Genomic DNA, 25,435 nt, shown 5'->3' with positions numbered 1-25,435 from the left:
CCGTCCTGTCACATTACACCCTAAACACACCCCTCCTTCATCACTATATCACCCGTCCTGCCACATTACACCCTAAACACACCCCTCCTTCATCACTATATCACCCGTCCTGCCACATTACACCCTAAACACACCCCTCCTTCATCACTATATCACCCGTCCTGCCACATTACACCCTAAACACACCCCTCCTCCATCACTATATCACCCGTCCTGTCACATTACACCCTAATCACACCCCTCCTCCATCACTATATCACCCGTCCTGCCACATTACACCCTAAACACACCCCTCCACCATCACTATATCATCCGTCCTGTCACATTACACCCTAATCACACCCCTCCTTCATCACTATATCACCCGTCCTGTCACATTACACCCTAAACACACCCCTCCTCCATCACTATATCACCCGTCCTACCACATTACACCCTAAACACATCCCTCCTCCATCACTATATCACCCGTCCTGTCACATTACACCCTAATCACACCCCTCCTCCATCACTATATCACCCGTCCTGCCACATTACACCCTAAACACACCCCTCCACCATCACTATATCACCCGTCCTGTCACATTACACCCTAATCACACCCCTCCTTCATCACTATCTCAACCGTCCTGTCACATTACACCCTAAACACACCCCTCCTTCATCACTATATCACCCGTCCTGCCACATTACACCCTAAACACACCCCTCCTCCATCACTATATCACCCGTCCTGTCACATTACACCCGAAACACACCCCTCGTTCATCACTATATCACCCGTCCTGCCACATTACACCCTAAACGCACCCCTCCTCCATCACTATATCACCCGTCCTGCCACATTACACCCTAAACGCACCCCTCCTCCATCACTATATCACCCGTCCTGTCACATTACACCCTAAACACACCCCTCCTCCATCACTATATCACCCGTCCTGTCACATTACACCCTAAACACACCCCTCCTCCATCACTATATCACCCGTCCTGTCACATTACACCCTAAACACACCCCTCCTCCATCACTATATCACCCGTCCTGCCACATTACACCCTAAACACAGCCCTCCTTCATCACTATATCACTCGTCCTTCCACATTACACCCTAAACACACCCCTCCTCCATCACTCTATCACCCGTCCTGCCACATTACACCCTAAACACACCCCTCCTTCATCACTATATCACCCGTCCTACCACATTATACCCTAAACACACCCCTCCTTCATCACTATATCACCCGTCCTGCCACATTATACCCTAAACACACCCCTCCTGCATCACTATATCACCCGTCCTGTCACATTACACCCTAAACACACCCCTCCTCCATCACTATATCACCCGTCCTGTCACATTACACCCTAAACACACCCCTCCTCCATCACTATATCACCCGTCCTGTCACATTACACCCTAAACACACCCCTCCTTCATCACTATATCACCCGTCCTGTCACATTACACCCTAAACACACCCCTCCTCCATCACTATATCACCCGTCCTGTCACATTACACCCTAAACACACCCCTCCTCCATCACTATATCACCCGTCCTGTCACATTACACCCTAAACACACCCCTCACTCATCACTTTATCACCCGTCCTGCCACAATACACCCTAAACACACCCCTCCTCCATCACTATATCACCCGTCCTGCCACATTACACCCTAAACACACCCCTCCTTCATCACTATATCACCCGTCCTGCCACATTACACCCTAAACACACCCCTCCTTCATCACTATATCACCCATCCTGCCACATTACACCCTAAACACACCCCTCCTTCATCACGATATCACCCGTCCTGCCACATTACACCCTAAACACACCCCTCCTCCATCACTATATCACCCGTCCAGTCACATTATACCCTAAACACACCCCTCCTTCATCACTATATCACCCGTCCTGCCACATTACACCCTAAACACACCCCTCCTTCATCACTATATCACCCGTCCTGCCACATTACACCCTAAACACACCCCTCCTTCATCACTATATCACCCGTCCTGCCACATTACACCCTAAACACACCCCTCCTTCATCACTATATCACCCGTCCTGCCACATTACACCCTAAACACACCCCTCCTTCATCACTATATCACCCGTCCTGCCACATTACACCCTAACACACCCCTCCTTCATCACTATATCACCCGTCCTGCCACATTACACCCTAATCACACCCCTCCTTCATCACTATATCACCCGTCCTGCCACATTACACCCTAACACACCCCTCCTTCATCACTATATCACCCGTCCTGCCACATTACACCCAAAACACACCCCTCCTTCATCACTATATTACTCGTGTTGCCACATTACACCCTAAACACACCCCTCCTTCATCACTATATCACCCGTCCTGCCACATTACACCCTAACACACCCCTCCTTCATCACTATATCACCCGTCCTGCCACATTACACCCTAAACACACCCCTCCTTCATCACTATATCACCCGTCCAGTCACATTACACCCTAAACACACTCCTCCTTCATCACTATATCACCCGCCCTGTCACATTACACCCTAAACACACCCCTCCTTCATCACTATATCACCCGTCCTGCCACATTACACCCTAACACACCTCTACTCCATCGCTATATCACCCGTCCTGTCACATTACACCCTAAACACACCCCTCCTTCATCACTATATCACCCGTCCTGTCACATTACACCCTAAACACACCCCTCCTCCATCACTATATCACCCGTCCTGCCACATTACACCCTAAACACACCCCTCCTTCATCACTATATCACCCGTCCTGCCACATTACACCCTAAACACACCCCTCCTTCATCACTATATCACCGGTCCTGCCACATTACACCCTAATCACACCCCTCCTTCATCACTATATCACCCGTCCTACCACATTATACCCTAAACACACCCATCCTCCATCACTATATCACCCGTCCTGCCACGTTACACCCTAACACACCCCTCCTTCATCACTATATCACCCGTCCTGTCACATTACACCCTAAACACACCCCTCCTCCATCACTATATCACCCGTCCTGTCACATTACACCCTAAACACACCCCTCCTCCATCACTATATCACCCGTCCTGCCACATTACACCCTAAACACACCCCTCCTTCATCACTATATCTCCGGTCCTGCCACATTACACCCTAAACACACCCCTCCTTCATCACTATATCACCCGTCCTACCACATTATACCCTAAACACACCCCTCCTTCATCACTATATCACCCGTCCTGCCACATTATACCCTAAACACACCCCTCCTTCATCACTATATCACCCGTCCTGTCACATTACACCCTAAACACACCCCTCCTCCATCACTATATCACCCGTCCTGTCACATTACACCCTAAACACACCCCTCCTCCATCACTATATCACCCATCCTGTCACATTACACCCTAAACACACCCCTCCTCCATCACTATATCACCCGTCCTGCCACATTACACCCTAAACACACCCCTCCTTCATCACTATATCTCCGGTCCTGCCACATTACACCCTAAACACACCCCTCCTTCATCACTATATCACCCGTCCTACCACATTATACCCTAAACACACCCCTCCTTCATCACTATATCACCCGTCCTGCCACATTACACCCTAATCACACCCCTCCTTCATCACTATATCACCCGTCCTGCCACATTATACCCTAAACACACCCCTCCTTCATCACTATATCACCCGTCCTGTCACATTACACCCTAAACACACCCCTCCTCCATCACTATATCACCCGTCCTGTCACATTACACCCTAAACACACCCCTTCTCCATCACTATATCACCCGTCCTGTCACATTACACCCTAAACACACCCCTCCTCCATCACTATATCACCCATCCTGTCACATTACACCCTAAACACACCCCTCCTCCATCACTATATCACCCGTCCTGTCACACTACACCCTAAACACACCCCTCCTTCTTCACTATATCACCCGTCCTGCCACATTACACCATAAACACACCCCTCCTCCATCACTATATCACCCGTCCTGCCACATTACACCCTAAACACACCCCTCCTTCATCACTATATCACCCGTCCTGTCACATTACACCCTAAACACACCCCTCCTCCATCACTATATCACCCGTCCTGCCACATTACACCCTAAACACACCCCTCCTTCATCATATATCACCCATCCTGCCACATTACACCCTAAACACACCCCTCCTTCATCACTATATCACCCGTCCTGCCAAATTACACCCTAAACACACCCCTCCTTCATCACTATATCACCCGTCCTGCCACATTACACCCTTAACACACCCCTCCTCCATCACTATATCACCCGTCCTGCCACATTACACCCTAAACACACCCCTTCTTCATCACTATATCACCCGTCCTACCACATTATACCCTAAACACACCCCTCCTTCATCACTATATCACCCGTCCTGCCACATTACACCCTAAACACACCCCTCCTTCATCACTATATCACCCGTCCTCTGCCACATTACACCCTAACACATCCCTCCTTCATAACTATATCACCCGTCCTGTCACATTACACCCTAACACACCCCTACTCCATCACTATATCACCCGTCCTGTCACATTACACCCTAAACACACCCCTCCTTCATCACTATATCACCCATCCTGCCACATTACACCATAAACACACCCCTCCTCCATCACTGTATCACCCGTCCTGTCACATTACACCCTAACACACCCCTACTCCATCACTATATCACCCGTCCTGCCACATTACACCCTAAACACACTCCTCCTCCATCACTGTATCACCCGTCCTGTCACATTACACCCTAAACACACCCCTCCTTCATCACTATATCACCCGTCCTGCCACATTACACCCTAACACACCCCTCCTTCATCATATATCACCCGTCCTGCCACATTATACCCTAATCACACCCCTCCTTCATCACTATATCACCCGTCCTGTCACATTACACCCTAAACACACCCCTCCTTCATCACTATATCACCCGTCCTGTCACATTACACCCTAAACACACCCCTCCTCCATCACTATCTCACCCGTCCTCACCCCTGTTATATTGCACCAGTAATAACGCTTACCTTTGTCACTATATCACGTCTTGTTCCAGGCACGCCGGTGAATAGGATCCCCATAATGGCGAAGCAAGTCCTGGATCTGTATTCGCTGTACCGGCTGGTGACAGAGAAGGGCGGATTGGTGGAAGTCATTAATAAGAAAATCTGGAGAGAGATCACCAAGGGGCTCAGTCTTCCCACGTCCATCACCAGCGCCGCCTTCACACTGAGAACTCAGTGAGTCCCCTCATCCAAGAACCAAGTCTCTTCCCTGAGGACAGAGGGAGTCTATCATTGTCCCCGGGATATCAGAGGGGGTCTATCATTGCCCCCGGGATATCAGAAGGGGGTCTATCATTGTCCCGGGGATATCAGAGGGGTCTATCATTGCCCCCGGGATATCAGAGGGGGTCTATCATTGTCCCGGGGATATCAGAGGGGGGTCTATCATTGTCCCGGGGATATCAGAGGGGGTCTATCATTGTCCTGGTGTTATCAGCGGTGGTCTATCATTGTCCCGGGGATATCAGAGGGGGTCTATCATTGTCCCGGGGATATCAGAGGGGGTCTATCATTGTCCCGGGGATATCAGCGGTAGTCTATCATTGTCTCGGGGTTATCGGTGGGGGTCTATAATTGTACCGGGGTTATCAGAGGGGGTCTATCATTGTCCCAGGGATATCAGAGGGGGTCTATCATTGTCCCGGGGATATTAGAGGGGGTCTATCATTGTCCCGGGGATATCAGCGGTAGTCTATCATTGTCCCGGTGTTATCGGTGGGGGTCTATAATTGTACCGGGGTTATCAGAGGGGGTCTATCATTGTCCCGGGGTTATCAGAAGGCGTCTATCATTGTCCCGGGGTTATCAGAAGGCGTCTATCATTGACCCGGGGTTATCAGAAGGCGTCTATCATTGTCCCGGGGTTATCAGAGGGGGTCTATCATTGTCCTGGGGTTATCAGAAGGGGTCTATCATTGCCCTGGTGTTATCAGAGGGGATCTATCATTGTCCCGGGCTTATCAGAAGGCGTCTATCATTGTCCCCAGGATATCAGAGGGGGTCTATCATTGTCCCCAGGATATCAGAGGGGGTCTATCATTGTCCCCAGGATATCAGAGGGGGTCTATCATTGTCCCGGGGATATCAGAGGGGGTCTATCATTGTCCTGGTGTTATCAGCGGTGGTCTATCATTGTCCTGGGGTTACCAGAAGGGGTCTATCATTGTCCCTGAGTTATCAGAGGGGCTCTATCATTGTCCCGGGGTTATCAGAAGGGGTCTATCATTGCCCTGGTGTTATCAGAGGGGGTCTATCATTGTCCCGGGGTTATCAGAGGGGGTCTTTCATTGTCCCGGGGTTATCAGAGGGGGTCTTTCATTGTCCCTGGGTTATCAGAGGGGGTCTATCATTGTCCTGGTGTTATCAGCGGTGGTCTATCATTGTCCCGGGGTTATCAGAAGGGGTCTATCATTGCCCTGGTGTTATCAGAGGGGGTCTATCATTGTCCCGGGGTTATCAGAGGGGGTCTTTCATTGTCCCGGGGTTATCAGAGGGGGTCTTTCATTGTCCCTGGGTTATCAGAGGGGGTCTATCTTTGTCCTGGTGTTATCAGAGGGGTCTCTCACTGCACGGAGATATCGTGGCTATTAAAATGAGAACATATGAAATGACTGTACAATGTACAGAGTGGTATATGTATTATTACTTTGTGCATTCAGGTCCACAGAACAGTGTTTGTGGGTATTAGTGTGTGTATATACTGTTGTGGGTCTCCTGAGTGATGTGTGTGTGTATTAGTGTGTGTATATACTGTTGTGGGTCTCCTGGGTGATGTGTGTGTGTGTATTAGTGTGTGTATATATACTGTTGTGGGTCTCCTGGGCGATGTGTGTGTGTGTGTGTGTGTGTGTGTGTGTGTGTGTGTGTATTAGTGTGTGTATATACTGTTGTGGGTCTCATGAGTGATGTGTTTGTGTATTAGTGTGTGTATATACTGTTGTGGGTCTCCTGGGCGATGTGTGTGTGTGTGTATTAGTGTGTGTATATACTGTTGTGGGTCTCCTGGGCGATGTGTGAGTGTATTAGTGTGTGTATATACTGTTGTGGGTCTCCTGGGCGATGTGTGTGTGTATTAGTGTGTGTATATACTGTTGTGGGTCTCCTGGGTGCTGTGTGTGTATTAGTGTGTGTGTATATACTGTTGTGGGTCTCCTGGGTGCTGTGTGTATTAGTGTGTGTGTATATACTGTTGTGGGTCTCCTGGGCGCTGTGTGTGTGTATTAGTGTGTGTATATACTGTTGTGGGTCTCCTGAGTGATGTGTGTGTGTATTAGTGTGTGTATATACTGTTGTGGGTCTCCTGAGTGATGTGTGTGTGTGTATTAGTGTGTGTATATACTGTTGTGGGTCTCCTGAGCGATGTGTGTGTGTGTATTAGTGTGTGTATATACTGTTGTGGGTCTCATGAGTGATGTGTTTGTGTATTGGTGTGTGTATATACTGTTGTGGGTCTCCTGGGCGATGTGTGTTTGTGTATTAGTGTGTGTATATATACTGTTGTGGGTCTCCTGGGCGATGTGTGTGTGTGTGTGTGTGTGTATTAGTGTGTGTATATACTGTTGTGGGTCTCCTGGGCGATGTGTGTTTGTGTATTAGTGTGTGTATATATACTGTTGTGGGTCTCCTGGGCGATGTGTGTGTGTGTGTGTGTGTGTGTATTAGTGTGTGTATATACTGTTGTGGGTCTCCTGGGCGATGTGTGTGTGTGTGTATTAGTGTGTGTATATACTGTTGTGGGTCTCCTGGGCGATGTGTGTGTGTGTATTAGTGTGTGTATATACTGTTGTGGGTCTCCTGAGCGATGTGTGTGTGTATTAGTGTGTGTATATACTGTTGTGGGTCTCCTGGGTGCTGTGTGTGTATTAGTGTGTGTATATACTGTTGTGAGTCTCATGAGTGATGTGTGTGTGTATATACTGTTGTGGGTCTCCTGGGTGATGTGTGTGTATTAGTGTGTGTATATACTGTTGTCGGTCTCCTGGGCGCTGTGTGTGTGTATTAGTGTGTGTATATACTGTTGTGGGTCTCCTGGGTGCTGTGTGTGTATTAGTGTGTGTGTTTATACTGTTGTGAGTCTCATGAGTGATGTGTGTGTGTATTAGTGTGTGTGTATATACTGTTGTGGGTCTCCTGGGCGCTGTGTGTGTGTGTATTAGTGTGTGTATATACTGTTGTGGGTCTCCTGGGCGCTGTGTGTGTGTGTATTAGTGTGTGTATATACTGTTGTGGGTCTCCTGGGTGATGTGTGTGTGTGTATTAGTGTGTGTATATACTGTTGTGAGTCTCATGAGTGATGTGTGTGTGTATTAGTGTGTGTATATACTGTTGTGGGTCTCCTGGGCGCTGTGTGTGTGTATTAGTGTGTGTATATACTGTTGTGAGTCTCATGAGTGATGTGTGTGTGTATTAGTGTGTGTGTATATACTGTTGTGGGTCTCCTGGGCGCTGTGTGTGTGTGTATTAGTGTGTGTATATACTGTTGTGGGTCTCCTGGGTGATGTGTGTGTGTGTATTAGTGTGTGTATATACTGTTGTGGGTCTCCTGGGCGCTGTGTGTATTAGTGTGTGTGTATATACTGTTGTGAGTCTCATGAGTGATGTGTGTGTGTATTAGTGTGTGTATATACTGTTGTGGGTCTCCTGGGCGCTGTGTGTGTGTATTAGTGTGTGTATATACTGTTGTGGGTCTCCTGGGTGCTGTGTGTGTATTAGTGTGTGTATATACTGTTTTGGGTCTCCTGAATGATGTGTGTGTGTGTGTATTAGTGTGTGTATATATATTGTTGCGGGTCTCCTGGGCGCTGTGTGTATTAGTGTGTGTGTATATACTGTTGTGGGTCTCCTGGGTGATGTGTGTGTGTGTATTAGTGTGTGTATATACTGTTGTGGGTCTCCTGGGCGCTGTGTGTGTGTATTAGTGTGTGTATATACTGTTGTGGGTCTCCTGGGTGCTGTGTGTGTATTAGTGTGTGTATATACTGTTTTGGGTCTCCTGAATGATGTGTGTGTGTGTGTATTAGTGTGTGTATATATATTGTTGCGGGTCTCCTGGGCGCTGTGTGTATTAGTGTGTGTGTATATACTGTTGTGGGTCTCCTGGGTGATGTGTGTGTGTGTATTAGTGTGTGTATATACTGTTGTGGGTCTCCTGGGTGATGTGTGTGTGTGTATTAGTGTGTGTATATACTGTTGTGGGTCTCCTGGGTGATGTGTGTGTGTGTATTAGTGTGTGTATATACTGTTGTGGGTCTCCTGGGCGATGTGTGTGTGTGTATTAGTGTGTGTATATACTGTTGTGGGTCTCCTGGGCGCTGTGTGTGTATTAGTGTGTGTGTTTATACTGTTGTGGGTCTCCTGGGTGCTGTGTGTGTATTAGTGTGTGTATATACTGTTGTGGGTCTCCTGAGTGATGTGTGTGTGTGTGTATTAGTGTGTGTATATACTGTTTTGGGTCTCCTGAATGATGTGTGTGTGTGTGTATTAGTGTGTGTGTTTATACTGTTGTGAGTCTCATGAGTGATGTGTGTGTGTATTAGTGTGTGTGTATATACTGTTGTGGGTCTCCTGGGCGCTGTGTGTGTGTGTATTAGTGTGTGTATATACTGTTGTGGGTCTCCTGAGTGATGTGTGTGTGTATTAGTGTGTGTATATACTGTTGTGGGTCTCCTGGGTGATGTGTGTGTGTGTATTAGTGTGTGTATATACTGTTGTGAGTCTCATGAGTGATGTGTGTGTGTATTAGTGTGTGTATATACTGTTGTGGGTCTCCTGGGTGCTGTGTGTGTATTAGTGTGTGTGTTTATACTGTTGTGAGTCTCATGAGTGATGTGTGTGTGTATTAGTGTGTGTGTATATACTGTTGTGGGTCTCCTGGGCGCTGTGTGTGTGTGTGTATTAGTGTGTGTATATACTGTTGTGGGTCTCCTGGGTGATGTGTGTGTGTGTATTAGTGTGTGTATATACTGTTGTGAGTCTCATGAGTGATGTGTGTGTGTATTAGTGTGTGTATATACTGTTGTGGGTCTCCTGGGCGCTGTGTGTGTGTATTAGTGTGTGTATATACTGTTGTGAGTCTCATGAGTGATCTGTGTGTATATTAGTGTGTGTGTATATACTGTTGTGGGTCTCCTGGGCGCTGTGTGTGTGTGTATTAGTGTGTGTATATACTGTTGTGGGTCTCCTGGGTGATGTGTGTGTGTGTATTAGTGTGTGTATATACTGTTGTGAGTCTCATGAGTGATGTGTGTGTGTATTAGTGTGTGTATATACTGTTGTGGGTCTCCTGGGCGCTGTGTGTGTGTATTAGTGTGTGTATATACTGTTGTGGGTCTCCTGGGTGCTGTGTGTGTATTAGTGTGTGTATATACTGTTTTGGGTCTCCTGAATGATGTGTGTGTGTGTGTATTAGTGTGTGTATATATATTGTTGCGGGTCTCCTGGGCGCTGTGTGTATTAGTGTGTGTGTATATACTGTTGTGGGTCTCCTGGGTGATGTGTGTGTGTGTATTAGTGTGTGTATATACTGTTGTGGGTCTCCTGGGTGATGTGTGTGTGTGTATTAGTGTGTGTATATACTGTTGTGGGTCTCCTGGGTGATGTGTGTGTGTGTATTAGTGTGTGTATATACTGTTGTGGGTCTCCTGGGTGATGTGTGTGTGTGTATTAGTGTGTGTATATACTGTTGTGGGTCTCCTGGGCGCTGTGTGTGTATTAGTGTGTGTATATACTGTTTTGGGTCTCCTGAATGATGTGTGTGTGTGTGTATTAGTGTGTGTGTTTATACTGTTGTGAGTCTCATGAGTGATGTGTGTGTGTATTAGTGTGTGTGTATATACTGTTGTGGGTCTCCTGGGCGCTGTGTGTGTGTGTATTAGTGTGTGTATATATACTGTTGTGGGTCTCCTGGGCGCTGTGTGTGTGTGTATTAGTGTGTGTATATACTGTTGTGGGTCTCCTGGGTGATGTGTGTGTGTGTATTAGTGTGTGTATATACTGTTGTGGGTCTCCTGGGTGATGTGTGTGTGTGTATTAGTGTGTGTATATACTGTTGTGAGTCTCATGAGTGATGTGTGTGTGTATTAGTGTGTGTGTATATACTGTTGTGGGTCTCCTGGGCGCTGTGTGTGTGTATTAGTGTGTGTATATACTGTTGTGGGTCTCCTGGGTGCTGTGTGTGTATTAGTGTGTGTATATACTGTTTTGGGTCTCCTGAATGATGTGTGTGTGTGTGTATTAGTGTGTGTATATATATTGTTGCGGGTCTCCTGGGCGCTGTGTGTATTAGTGTGTGTGTATATACTGTTGTGGGTCTCCTGGGTGATGTGTGTGTGTGTATTAGTGTGTATATATACTGTTGTGGGTCTCCTGGGTGATGTGTGTGTGTGTATTAGTGTGTGTATATACTGTTGTGGGTCTCCTGGGTGATGTGTGTGTGTGTATTAGTGTGTGTATATACTGTTGTGGGTCTCCTGGGCGCTGTGTGTGTGTATTAGTGTGTGTATATACTGTTGTGGGTCTCCTGGGCGCTGTGTGTGTATTAGTGTGTGTGTATATACTGTTGTGGGTCTCCTGGGTGCTGTGTGTGTATTAGTGTGTGTATATACTGTTTTGGGTCTCCTGAATGATGTGTGTGTGTGTGTATTAGTGTGTGTATATATATTGTTGCGGGTCTCCTGGGCGCTGTGTGTATTAGTGTGTGTGTATATACTGTTGTGGGTCTCCTGGGTGATGTGTGTGTGTGTATTAGTGTGTGTATATACTGTTGTAGGTCTCCTGGGTGATGTGTGTGTGTGTATTAGTGTGTATATATACTGTTGTGGGTCTCCTGGGTGATGTGTGTGTGTATTAGTGTGTGTATATACTGTTGTGGGTCTCCTGGGTGATGTGTGTGTGTGTATTAGTGTGTGTATATACTGTTGTGGGTCTCCTGGGTGATGTGTGTGTGTGTATTAGTGTGTGTATATACTGTTGTGGGTCTCCTGGGTGATGTGTGTGTGTGTATTAGTGTGTGTATATACTGTTGTGGGTCTCCTGGGTGATGTGTGTGTGTGTATTAGTGTGCATATATACTGTTGTGGGTCTCCTGGGCGCTGTGTGTGTGTATTAGTGTGTGTATATACTGTTGTGGGTCTCCTGGGCGCTGTGTGTGTATTAGTGTGTGTGTTTATACTGTTGTGGGTCTCCTGGGTGCTGTGTGTGTATTAGTGTGTGTATATACTGTTTTGGGTCTCCTGAATGATGTGTGTGTGTGTGTATTAGTGTGTGTATATATATTGTTGCGGGTCTCCTGGGCGCTGTGTGTATTAGTGTGTGTGTATATACTGTTGTGGGTCTCCTGGGTGATGTGTGTGTGTGTATTAGTGTGTATATATACTGTTGTGGGTCTCCTGGGTGATGTGTGTGTGTATTAGTGTGTGTATATACTGTTGTGGGTCTCCTGGGTGATGTGTGTGTGTGTATTAGTGTGTGTATATACTGTTGTGGGTCTCCTGGGTGATGTGTGTGTGTGTATTAGTGTGTGTATATACTGTTGTGGGTCTCCTGGGTGATGTGTGTGTGTGTATTAGTGTGTGTATATACTGTTGTGGGTCTCCTGGGTGATGTGTGTGTGTGTATTAGTGTGTGTATATACTGTTGTGGGTCTCCTGGGTGATGTGTGTGTGTGTATTAGTGTGCATATATACTGTTGTGGGTCTCCTGGGCACTGTGTGTGTATTAGTGTGTGTGTATATACTGTTGTGGGTCTCCTGAGTGATGTGTTTGTGTATTAGTGTGTGTATATACTGTTGTCGGTCTCCTGAGTGATGTGTTTGTGTATTAGTGTGTGTATATACTGTTGCGGGTCTCCTGGGTGATGTGTGTGTGTGTATTAGTGTGTGTATATACTGTTGTGGGTCTCCTGAGTGATGTGTTTGTGTATTAGTGTGTATATACTGTTGTCGGTCTCCTGAGTGATGTGTTTGTGTATTAGTGTGTGTATATACTGTTGCGGGTCTCCTGGGTGATGTGTGTGTGTGTATTAGTGTGTGTATATACTGTTGTGAGTCTCATGAGCGATGTGTGTGTGTATTAGTGTGTGTATATATTGTTGCAGGTCTCCTGGGCGCTGTGTGTATTAGTGTGTGTATATATTGTTGCAGGTCTCCTGGGCGCTGTGTGTGTGTATATACTGTTGCGGGTCTCCTGGGTGATGTGTTTGTGTATTAGTGTGTATATACTGTTGTCGGTCTCCTGAGTGATGTGTGTGTGTATTAGTGTGTGTATATACTGTTGCGGGTCTCCTGGGTGATGTGTGTGTGTGTATTAGTGTGTGTATATACTGTTGTGGGTCTCCTGGGTGATGTGTGTGTGTATTAGTGTGTGTATATACTGTTGCGGGTCTCCTGGGCGCTGTGTGTGTGTATATACTGTTGCGGGTCTCCTGGGCGCTGTGTGTGTATATATATATTGTTGCGGGTCTCCTGGGCGCTGTGTGTGTGTATATACTGTTGCGGGTCTCCTGGGCGCTGTGTGTGTATATATATATTGTTGCGGGTCTCCTGGGCGCTGTGTGTGTATATACTGTTGCGGGTCTCCTGGGCGCTGTGTGTGTGTATATACTGTTGCGGGTCTCCTGGGCGCTGTGTGTGTGTGTGTGTGTGTGTGTATTAGTGATGAAACCATCTCTCTCTCTCCTCCTAGATACATGAAGTATCTGTACCCCTATGAGTGTGAGAAGAGAGGTCTCAGTTCCCCCGGAGAATTACAAGCAGCGATTGACAGCAACAGGCGAGAAGGCCGGAGACAGAGCTTCGGATCAGGGCTGTTCAGTTACTCACCTGTCGGGACCCCAAATGTCCTGACATCCCCAAAGATAAACATGTCCTCTCTCTCTGTTTCTACGCACAATGGCGGACAAATCAGCCAGATGATCCCCATAAAGAAAGGCAGGTGTTACATTACATAGCGTCATCTGCACTGTTGTCTATGTATGGGGGAGCTCTGAGAATGGGGGGGCTCTGAGAACGGGGAGTCCTGAGCGAAGGGAGCTCTGAGAGAGGGGGAGCTGGGAGATGGTGATCTCTGAGAGAGAGAGGAGCTGGGAGAGAGGGAGCTGAGAATGGGGGAGTCCTTGGAGAGGGTGAGCTCTGAGAGGGAGGACGAGCCCTGGGAGAGGACGAGCTCTGAGAGTGGGGAGCTCAGAGAGAGGGAGAGCCCTGGGATAGGAAGAGCTCTTAGAATGGGGGAGTCCTGAGAGGGAGGGGGAACACTGGGAGAGGGGAACTCTGGGTAGGAAGATCTCTAAGAATGGTCCTGAAAGGGAGGGGTGCTGTTAGAGAGGGAGAGCCCTGGGAGATCTGAGAGAGGGAGAGACCTGGGAGATCTGAGAGAGGGAGAGACCTGGGAGATCTGAGAGAGGGGGAGCCATGGGAGAAGGGAACTCTTGGATAGGAGGAACTCTGAGAATGGGGGGAGCCTTGAGAGGGAGGGGTGCTCTTAGAGAGGGGGAAATCTGGGATAGGGAGAGCCCAGATCTGAGAGAGGGAGAGCCCTGGGAGAGGAGGAGATCAGCGAGAGGGAGGGATCTGGGAGAGGGGAATTCTGGGAGAGGGAGATCTCAGAGAGGGGGAGACCTGAGAGAGGGGGAGATCTGAGAGAGGGAGAGACCTGAGAGAGGGGGAGATCTGAGAGAGGGAGAGCCCTGGGAGAGGGGGGGATCTGAGAGAGGGAGAGACCTGGGAGAGGGAGAGCCCTGGGAGAGGGGGAGATCTGGGAGAGGGAGAGCCCTGGGAGAGGGGGGGATCTGAGAGAGGGAGAGACCTGGGAGTGGGGGAGATCTGAGAGAGGGAGGGATCTGGGAGAGGGGAATTCTGGGAGAGGGAGATCTCAGAGAGGGGGAGACCTGAGAGAGGGGGAGATCTGAGAGAGGGAGAGCCCTGGGAGAGGGGGAGATCTGAGAGAGGGAGAGCCCTGGGAGAGGGAGAGACCTGGGAGAGGGGGAGATCTGAGAGAGGGAGAGACCTGAGAGAGGGGGAGATCTGAGAGAGGGAGAGCCCTGGGAGAGGGAGAGCCCTGGGAGAGGGGGAGATCTGGGAGAGGGGGAGATCTGGGAGAGGGAGAGCCCTGGGAGAGGGGGGGATCTGAGAGAGGGAGAGTCCTGGGAGAGGGGGAGATCTGAGAGAGGGAGAGACCTGGGAGTGGGGGAGATCTGAGAGAGGGAGAGCCCTGGGAGAGGGGGAGATCTGAGAGAGGGAGAGCCCTGGGAGAGGGGGAGATCTGAGAGAGGGAGAGCCCTGGGAGAGGGAGAGACCTGGGAGAGGGGGAGATCTGAGAGAGGGAGAGACCTGAGAGAGGGGGAGATCTGAGAGAGGGAGAGCCCTGGGAGAGGGGGAGATCTGAGAGAGGGAGAGACCTGGGAGAGGGAGAGCCCTGGGAGAGGGGGAGATCTGGGAGAGGGAGAGCCCTGGGAGAGGGGGGGATCTGAGAGAGGGAGAGACCTGGGAGAGGGGGAGATCTGAGAGAGGGAGAGACCTGGGAGTGGGGGAGATCTGAGAGAGGGAGAGCCCTGGGAGAGGGGGAGATCTGAGAGAGGGAGAGCCCTGGGAGAGTGGGAGATCTGAGAGAGGGAGAGCCCTGGGAGAGGGAGAGACCTGGGAGAGGGGGAGATCTGAGAGAGGGAGAGCCCTGGGAGAGGGGGAGATCTGAGAGAGGGAGAGACCTGGGAGAGGGAGAGCCCTAGGAGAGGGGGAGATCTGGGAGAGGGGGAGATCTGGGAGAGGGAGAGCCCTGGGAGAGGGGGGGATCTGAGAGAGGGAGAGACCTGGGAGAGGGGGAGATCTGAGAGAGGGAGAGACCTGGGAGTGGGGGAGATCTGAGAGAGGGAGAGACCTGGGAGAGGGGCAGATCTGGGAGAGGGAGAGCCCTGGGAGAGGGGGGGATCTGAGAGAGGGAGAGACCTGGGAGAGGGGGAGATCTAAGAGAGGAAGAGACCTGGGAGAGGGGGAGATCTGAGAGAGGGAGAGACCTGGGAGAGGGGGAGATCTGAGAGAGGGAGAGACGTGGGAGAGGGGGAGATCTGAGAGAGGGAGAGGCCTGGGAGAGGGCAAGATCTGAGAGAGGGAGACCTGAGAGAGGGGGAGATCTGAGAGAGGGAGAGACCTGGGACATGGGGAGATCTGAGAGAGGGAGAGTCCTGGGAGATGGGGAGATCTGAGAGAGGGAGAGACCTGGGAGAGGGGGAGATCTGAGAGAGGGAGAGACCTGGGAGAGGGGGAGATCTGGGAGAGATCTGGGAGAGGGAGACCTGGGAGAGGGGGAGATCTGGGAGAAGGGGAGATCTGAGAGAGGGAGAGCCCTGGGAGACAGGGGGGTCTGAGAGAGGGAGAGACCTGGGAGAGGGGGAGATCTGAGAGAGGGAGAGACCTGGGAGTGGGGGAGATCTGAGAGAGGGAGAGACCTGGGAGAGGGGGAGATCTGAGAGAGGGAGAGACCTGGGAGAAGGGGAGATCTGAGAGAGGGAGAGACGTGGGAGAGGGGGAGATCTGAGAGAGGGAGAGACGTGGGAGAGGGGGAAATCTGAGAGAGGGAGAGACCTGGGAGATGGGGAGATCTGAGAGAGGGAGAGACCTGAGACATGGGGAGACCTGAGAGAGGGAGAGCCCTGGGAGATGGGGAGATCTGAGAGAGGGAGAGACCTGGGAGAGGGGGAGATCTGGGAGAGGGAGAGATCTGGGAGAGGGAGACCTGGAGAGGGGGAGACCTGGGAGAGGGAGAGACCTGGGAGAGGGAGAGACCTGGGAGAGGGGGAGACCTGGGAGATGGAGAGATCTGAGAGAGGGAGAGACCTGAGACATGGGGAGACCTGAGAGAGGGAGAGCCCTGGGAGATGGGGAGATCTGAGAGAGGGAGAGACCTGGGAGAGGGGGAGATCTGGGAGAGGGAGACCTGGAGAGGGGGAGACCTGGGAGAGGGAGAGCCCTGGGAGAGGGGAGACCTGGGAGAGGGGGAGATCTGAGAGAGGGAGAGCCCTGTGATAGTGGGAGCAGGCTGATATATAACAAAGCCTGTCGTTCCATAAACACAGAGCCGGATTGCACTGGGGGCTGGTAACAGGCTCTGCCTTCCTAACCGCTTCACTTTCTGTATAATATTACTATTATTTATTTATTGTAACCAGAATGACCTGGCCTGTGCCTGGCATGCAGCATAGTGACTGCTGGGTGTTATACACATAGAGGACGCTGGGTGTTATATACATAGTGACTGCTGGGTGTTATATACTGGGTGTTATATACATAGAGGACGCTGGGTGTTATATACTGGGTGTTATATACATAGAGGACGCTGGGTGTTATACACTGGTGTTATATACATAGAGGACGCTGGGTGTTATACACTGGGTGTTATATACATAGAGGACGCTGGGTGTTATATACTGGGTGTTATATACATAGAGGACGCTGGGTGTTATATACTGGGTGTTATATACATAGAGGACGCTGGGTGTTATACACTGGTGTTACATACATAGAGGACGCTGGGTGTTATACACTGGGTGTTATATACATAGAGGACGCTGGGTGTTATATACTGGGTGTTTTATACATAGAGGACGCTGGGTGTTATATACTGGGTGTTATATACATAGAGGACGCTGGGTGTTATACACTGGTGTTATATACATAGAGGACGCTGGGTGTTATACACTGGTGTTAGACGCTGGGTGTTATACACTGGGTGTTATACACTGGTGTTATATACATAGAGGACGCTGGGTGTTATATACTGGGTGTTATATACATAGAGGACGCTGGGTGTTATATACTGGGTGTTATATACATAGAGGACGCTGGGTGTTATACACTGGGTGTTATATACATAGAGGACGCTGGGTGTTATACACTGGGTGTTATATACATAGAGGACGCTGGGTGTTATATACTGGGTGTTATATACATAGAGGACGCTGGGTGTTATACACTGGGTGTTATATACATAGAGGACGCTGGGTGTTATATACTGGGTGTTATATACATAGAGGACGCTGGGTGTTATACACTGGGTGTTATGTACATAGAGGACGCTGGGTGTTATACACTGGGTGTTATATACATAGAGGACGCTGGGTGTTACATACATAGAGGACGCTGGGTGTTAGACGCTGGGTGTTATACACTGGTGTTAGACGCTGGGTGTTAGACGCTGGGTGTTATACAGGTTATACACATCTGGTTACTGACAGATAAATGTTTCATTCCAGAAGACAATGTGCAGGCACAGGGAACCCCCCAGCGGATAGGAATCCCCATCTGTCTGCCCGGTCACCACGCAGCAACGGCACAAGCGGTACAAGCAATGCAGACAGCGGCCCTGGAACAACTACGGGAAAAGCTGGAATCCGGGGAACCTCCAGAAAAAAAGATGGCGATGATGGCGGAGGAGCAGCAGAGGTTAATGCAGCACGCTCTGCAACAAAATCTGCTGGCCATGGCTGCACAACTGCCCATGAACATCAAAATCAACAGCCGAGGTACAGAGATCCCCCCATACACACACAGGCACGTGCCCCCAGCTCACATTTAGTTATCAGCACCCGCAATCCCCCCCATACACACACATATATGCACGTGCCCCCAGCTCACATTTAGTTATCAGCGCCGGCAATCCCCCCCCATACACACATATATGCACGTGGCCCCAGCTCACATTTAGTTATCAGCACCGGCAATTCCCCCCATACACACACATATATGCACGTTCCCCCAGCTCACATTTAGTTATCAGCACCAGCAGTCCCCCCCCATACACACATATATTTACGTGCCCCCAGCTCACATTTAGTCATCAGCACCATCAATCCGCCCCGTACACACACATATATGCACGTGCCCCCAGCTAACATTTAGTCATCAGCACCAGCAATCCGCCCCATACACACACATATATGCACATGCCTCCAGCTCACATTTAGTTATCAGCACCAGCAATCCCTCCCCATACACACACATATATGCACGTTCCCCCAGCTCACATTTAGTTATCAGCACCGGCAATCCCCCCCCATACACACACATATATGCACGTGCCCCCAGCTCACATTTAGTAATCAGCACCAGCAATCCCCCCCCCATACAAACACATATATGCACATGCCCCAGCTCACATTTAATTATCAGCACCAGCAATCCCCCCCATACACACACATATATGCCCGTGCCCCCAGCTCACATTTAGTCATCAGCACCGGCAATCCCCCCCATACAAACACATATATGCACATGCCCCCAGCTCACATTTAATTATCAGCACCAGCAATCCCCCCCATACACACACATATATGCACGTTCCCCCAGCTCACATTTAATTATCAGCACCAGCAATCCCCCCCATACACACACATATATGCACGTTCCCCCAGCTCACCTTTAGTTATCAGCACCAGCAATCCCCCCCATACACACACATATATGCACGTGCCCCCAGCTCACATTTAGTTATCAGCACCAGCAATCCCCCCCATACACACACATATATGCATGTACACCCAGCTCACATTTAGTTATCAGCACCAGCAATCCCTCCCCATACACACACATATATGCACGTACCCCCAGCTCACATTTAGTTATCAGCACCGGCAATCCCCCCCCATACACAAACATATATGCACGTCCCCCCAGCTCACATTTAGTAATCAGCACCAGCAATCCCCCCCCATACAAACACATATATGCACATGCCCCAGCTCACATTTAATTATCAGCACCAGCAATCCCTCCCCATACACACACATATATGCCCGTGCCCCCAGCTCACATTTAGTCATCAGCACCGGCAATCCCCCCCCATACAAACACATATATGCACATGCCCCCAGCTCACATTTAATTATCAGCACCAGCAATCCCCCCCATACACACACATATATGCACGTTCCCCCCGCTCACATTTAATTATCAGCACCAGCAATCCCCCCCATACACACACATATATGCACGTTCCCCCAGCTCACATTTAGTTATCAGCACCAGCAATCCCCCCCCATACACACACATATATGCACATGCCCCCAGCTCACATTTAGTTACCCTCTGAGCCCGCACACACTATAGCTGTGTCAGACTTTTATTACACACTTTGGGGCGGATTGTTACTTGGGGGCAAATTATTACAAGCAGTAACTTTGTACTGGGACAAACCTCAATGCACAGCAAGGGGGCAAATTATTGTATTTTCTATGCATGCTGCTGCATGTAGCCCACCATGCTGGGCATCTGTATACCTACACTGCAGTATATAGCTGAGCTAGGACGCGCCCCTCCCAGGTCTGATCCCTCTGCACATTGTACATCTCCACACCTGCAGCGCAGCACGGATCTGCCAAGGTGCTCTGGCTTATATAATGGTCCCCGGATCTCTGGGAGCGCAGCTCAGTACATCTCCACACCTGCAGCGCAGCACGGTTCTGCCAAGGTGCCCTGACTTATATAATGATCCCCGGATCTCTGGGAGCGCAGCTCAGTACATCTCCACACCTGCAGCGCAGCACGGATCTGCCAACGTACATTGACTTATATAATGATCCCCGGATCTCTGGGAGCGCAGCTCAGTACATCTCCACACCTGCAGCGCAGCACGGTTCTACCAAGGTGCCCTGACTTATATAATGATCCCAGGATCTCTGGGAGCGCAGCTCAGTACATCTCCACACCTGCAGCGCAGCACGGATCTGCCAAGGTGCCCTGGCTTATATAATGGTCCCCGGATCTCTGTGAGCGCAGCTCAGTACATCTCCACACCTGCAGCGCAGCACGGTTCTGCCAAGGTGCACTGACTTATATAATGGTCCCCGGATCTCCGGGAGCGCAGCTCAGTACATCTCTACACCTGCAGCGCAGCACGGATCTGCCAAGGTGCCCTGACTTATATAATGATCCCCGGATCTCCGGGAGCGCAGCTCAGTACATCTCCACACCTGCAGCACAGCACGGATCTGCCAAGGTGCCCTGACTTATATAATGGTCCCCGGATCTCTGGGAGCGCAGCTCAGTACATCTCCACACCTGCAGCACAGCACGGTTCTGCCAAGGTGCCCTGACTTATATAATGATCCCCCGATCTCCGGGAGCGCAGCTCAGTACATCTCCACACCTGCAGCGCAGCACGGATCTGCCAAGGTGCCCTGACTTATATAATGGTCCCTCGATCTCCGGGAGCGCAGCTCAGTACATCTCCACACCTGCAGCGCAGCACGGTTCTGCCAAGGTGCCCTGACTTATATAATGGTCCCCGGATCTCTGGGAGCGCAGCTCAGTACATCTCCACACCTGCAGCGCAGCACGGTTCTGCCAAGGTGCCCTGACTTATACAATGATCTCCGGGAGAGCAGCTCAGTACATCTCCACACCTGCAGCGCAGCACGGTTCTGCCAAGGTGCCCTGGCTTATACAATGATCTCCGGGAGCGCAGCTCAGTACATCTCCACACCTGCAGCGCAGCACGGTTCTGCCAAGGTGCCCTGACTTATATAATGGTCCCCAGATCTCCGGGAGCGCAGCTCAGTACATCTCCACACCTGCAGCGCAGCACGGATCTGCCAAGGTGCCCTGACTTATATAATGGTCCCCCGATCTCCGGGAGCGCAGCTCAGTACATCTCCACACCTGCAGCGCAGCACGGTTCTGCCAAGGTGCCCTGACTTATATAATGATCCCCGGATCTCTGGGAGCGCAGCTCAGTACATCTCCACACCTGCAGCGCAGCACGAATCTGCCAAGGTGCCCTGACTTATATAATGGTCCCCGGATCTCTGGGAGCGCAGCTCAGTACATCTCCACACCTGCAGCGCAGCACGGTTCTGCCAAGGTACACTGGCTTATATAATGGTCCCCGGATCTCTGGGAGCGCAGCTCAGTACATCTCCACACCTGCAGCGCAGCACGGTTCTGCCAAGGTGCACTGACTTATATAATGATCCCCCGATCTCCGGGAGCGCAGTTTAGTACATCTCCACACCTGCAGCGCAGCACGGTTCTGCCAAGGTGCCCTGGCTTATATAATGATCTCTGGGAGCGCAGCTCAGTACATCTCCACACCTGCAGCGCAGCACGGATCTGCCAAGGTGCCCTGACTTATATAATGGTCCCCGGATCTCTGGGAGCGCAGCTCAGTACATCTCCACACCTGCAGCGCAGCACGGTTCTGCCAAGGTGCCCTGACTTATATAATGATCCCCGGATCTCTGGGAGCGCAGCTCAGTACATCTCCACATCTGCAGCGCAGCACGGATCTGCCAAGGTGCCCTGACTTATATAATGGTCCCCGGATCTCTGGGAGCGCAGCTCAGTACATCTCCACACCTGCAGGGCAGCACGGTTCTGCCATGGTGCCCTGACTTATATAATGGTCCCCGGATCTCTGGGAGCGCAGCTCAGTACATCTCCACACCTGCAGCGCAGCACGGTTCTGCCAAGGTGCCCTGACTTATATAATGGTCCCCGGATCTCCGGGAGCGCAGCTCAGTACATCTCCACACCTGCAGCACAGCACGGTTCTGCCAAGGTGCCCTGACTTATATAATGGTCCCCGGATCTCTGGGAGCGCAGCTCAGTACATCTCCACACCTGCAGCGCAGCACGGATCTGCCAAGGTGCACTGACTTTTATAATGATCCCCGGATCTCCGGGAGCGCAGCTCAGTACATCTCCACACCTGCAGCGCAGCACAGATCTGCCAAGGTGCCCTGACTTATATAATGATCCCCGGATCTCCGGGAGCGCAGCTCAGTAGATCTCCACACCTGCAGCGCAGCACGGATCTGCCAAGGTGCCCTGACTTATATAATGGTCCCCCGATCTCCGGGAGCGCAGATTAGTACATCTCCACACCTGCAGCGCAGCACGGATCTGCCAAGGTGCACTGACTTATATAATGGTCCCCCGATCTCCGGGAGCGCAGCTCAGTACATCTCCACACCTGCAGCGCAGCACGGTTCTGCCAAGGTGCCCTGACTTATATAATGGTCCCCGGATCTCTGGGAGCGCAGCTCAGTAGATCTCCACACCTGCAGCGCAGCACGGATCTGCCAAGGTGCCCTGACTTATATAATGGTCCCCGGATCTCCGGGAGCGCAGCTCAGTACATCTCCACACCTGCAGCGCAGCACGGATCTGCCAAGGTGCACTGGCTTTTAGAATGATCCCCGGATCTCCGGGAGCGCAGTTTAGTACATCTCCACACAAGCAGCGCAGCACGGATCTGCCAAGGTGCACTGACTTATATAATGGTCCCCCGATCTCCGGGAGCGCAGCTCAGTACATCTCCACACCTGCAGCGCAGCACGGATCTGCCAAGGTGCCCTGACTTATATAATGATCCCCCGATCTCTGGGAGCGCAGCTCAGTACATCTCCACACCTGCAGCGCAGCACGGATCTGCCAAGGTGCCCTGACTTATATAATGGTCCCCGGATCTCCGGAAGCGCAGCTCAGTACATCTCCACACCTACAGCGCAGCACGGTTCTGCCAAGGTGCCCTGACTTATATAATGGTCCCCGGATCTCCGGGAGCACAGTTTAGTACATCTCCACACCTGCAGCGCAGCACGGATCTGCCAAGGTGCACTGACTTATATAATGGTCCCCCGATCTCCGGGAGCGCAGCTCAGTACATCTCCACACCTGCAGCGCACCACGGTTCTGCCAAGGTGCCCTGACTTATATAATGATCCCCTGATCTCTGGGAGCGCAGCTCAGTACATCTCCACACCTGCAGCGCAGCACGGATCTGCCAAGGTGCACTGACGTATATAATGGTCCCCCGATCTCCGGGAGCGCAGTTTAGTACATCTCCACACCTGCAGCGCAGCACGGATCTGCCAAGGTGCACTGACTTATATAATGGTCCCCGGATCTCCGGGAGCGCAGCTCAGTAGAACTCCACACCTGCAGCGCAGCACGGATCTGCCAAGGTGCACTGCCTTAAATAATGGTCCCCCGGTCTCCGGGAGCGCAGCTCAGTACATCTCCACACCTGCAGCGCAGCAGGGTTCTGCCAAGGTGCCCTGACTTATATAATGATCCCCGGATCTCTGGGAGCGCAGCTCAGTACATCTCCACACCTGCAGCGCAGCACAGATCTGCCAAGGTGCCCTGACTTATATAATGGTCCCCGGATCTCTGGGAGCGCAGCTCAGTACATCTCCACACCTGCAGCGCAGCACGGATCTGCCAAGGTGCACTGACTTATATAATGGTCCCCCGATCTCCGGGAGCGCAGTTTAGTACATCTCCACACCTGCAGCGCCGCACGGATCTGCCAAGGTGCACTGACTTATATAATGGTCCCCGGATCTCCGGGAGCGCAGCTCAGTAGATCTCCACACCTGCAGCGCAGCACAGATCTGCCAAGGTGCCCTGACTTATATAATGGTCCCCCGATCTCCTGGAGCGCAGCTCAGTACATCTCCACACCTGCAGCGCAGCACGGATCTGCCAAGGTGCACTGACTTATATAATGGTCCCCAGATCTCTGGGAGCGCAGCTCAGTACATCTCCACACCTGTAGCGCAGCACGGTTCTGCCAAGGTGCTCTGACTTATATAATGATCCCCGGATCTCCGGGAGCGCAGCTCAGTACATCTCCACACCTGCAGCGCAGCACGGATCTGCCAAGGTGCACTGGCTTATATAATGGTCCCCGGATCTCCGGGAGCGCAGCTCAGTACATCTCCACACCTGCAGCGCAGCACGGTTCTGCCAAGGTGCCCTGACTTATATAATGATCCCCGGATCTCTGGGAGCGCAGCTCAGTACATCTCCACACCTGCAGCGCAGCACGGTTCTGCCAAGGTGCTCTGACTTATATAATGATCCCCGGATCTCCGGGAGCGCAGCTCAGTACATCTCCACACCTGCAGCACAGCACGGTTCTGCCAAGGTGCCCTGACTTATATAATGGTCCCCGGATCTCTGGGAGCGCAGCTCAGTACATCTCCACACCTGCAGCGCAGCACGGATCTGCCAAGGTGCACTGACTTTTATAATGATCCCCGGATCTCCGGGAGCGCAGCTCAGTACATCTCCACACCTGCAGCGCAGCACAGATCTGCCAAGGTGCCCTGACTTATATAATGATCCCCGGATCTCCGGGAGCGCAGCTCAGTAGATCTCCACACCTGCAGCGCAGCACGGATCTGCCAAGGTGCCCTGACTTATATAATGGTCCCCCGATCTCCGGGAGCGCAGATTAGTACATCTCCACACCTGCAGCGCAGCACGGATCTGCCAAGG

At 51.0% G+C, this 25,435-nt stretch overlaps 1 protein-coding gene across 1 annotated transcript in view; it reads left to right on the top strand.

The window, feature by feature from the left end:
- ARID3C (AT-rich interaction domain 3C) overlaps positions 1-25,435 on the top strand; it is a 304,039-nt gene that overhangs the window by 267,171 nt on the left and 11,433 nt on the right. Inside the window, exons 4-6 of the mRNA XM_088461605.1 lie at positions 5,159-5,342; positions 13,848-14,092; positions 18,406-18,675. Of these exons, the coding sequence (XP_088317731.1) occupies positions 5,159-5,342; positions 13,848-14,092; positions 18,406-18,675 (699 nt within the window). The remainder of the gene's footprint in view (positions 1-5,158; positions 5,343-13,847; positions 14,093-18,405; positions 18,676-25,435) is intronic.

This window comes from Taudactylus pleione, unplaced genomic scaffold (assembly GCF_031769625.1).
Source record: "Taudactylus pleione unplaced genomic scaffold, aTauple2 ptg001078l, whole genome shotgun sequence".
In the NCBI taxonomy this organism is placed as follows: domain Eukaryota; kingdom Metazoa; phylum Chordata; class Amphibia; order Anura; family Myobatrachidae; genus Taudactylus; species Taudactylus pleione.
Note: the sequence above shows the minus strand (reverse complement) of the source record. Positions and strands in the feature narration are given on the sequence as shown.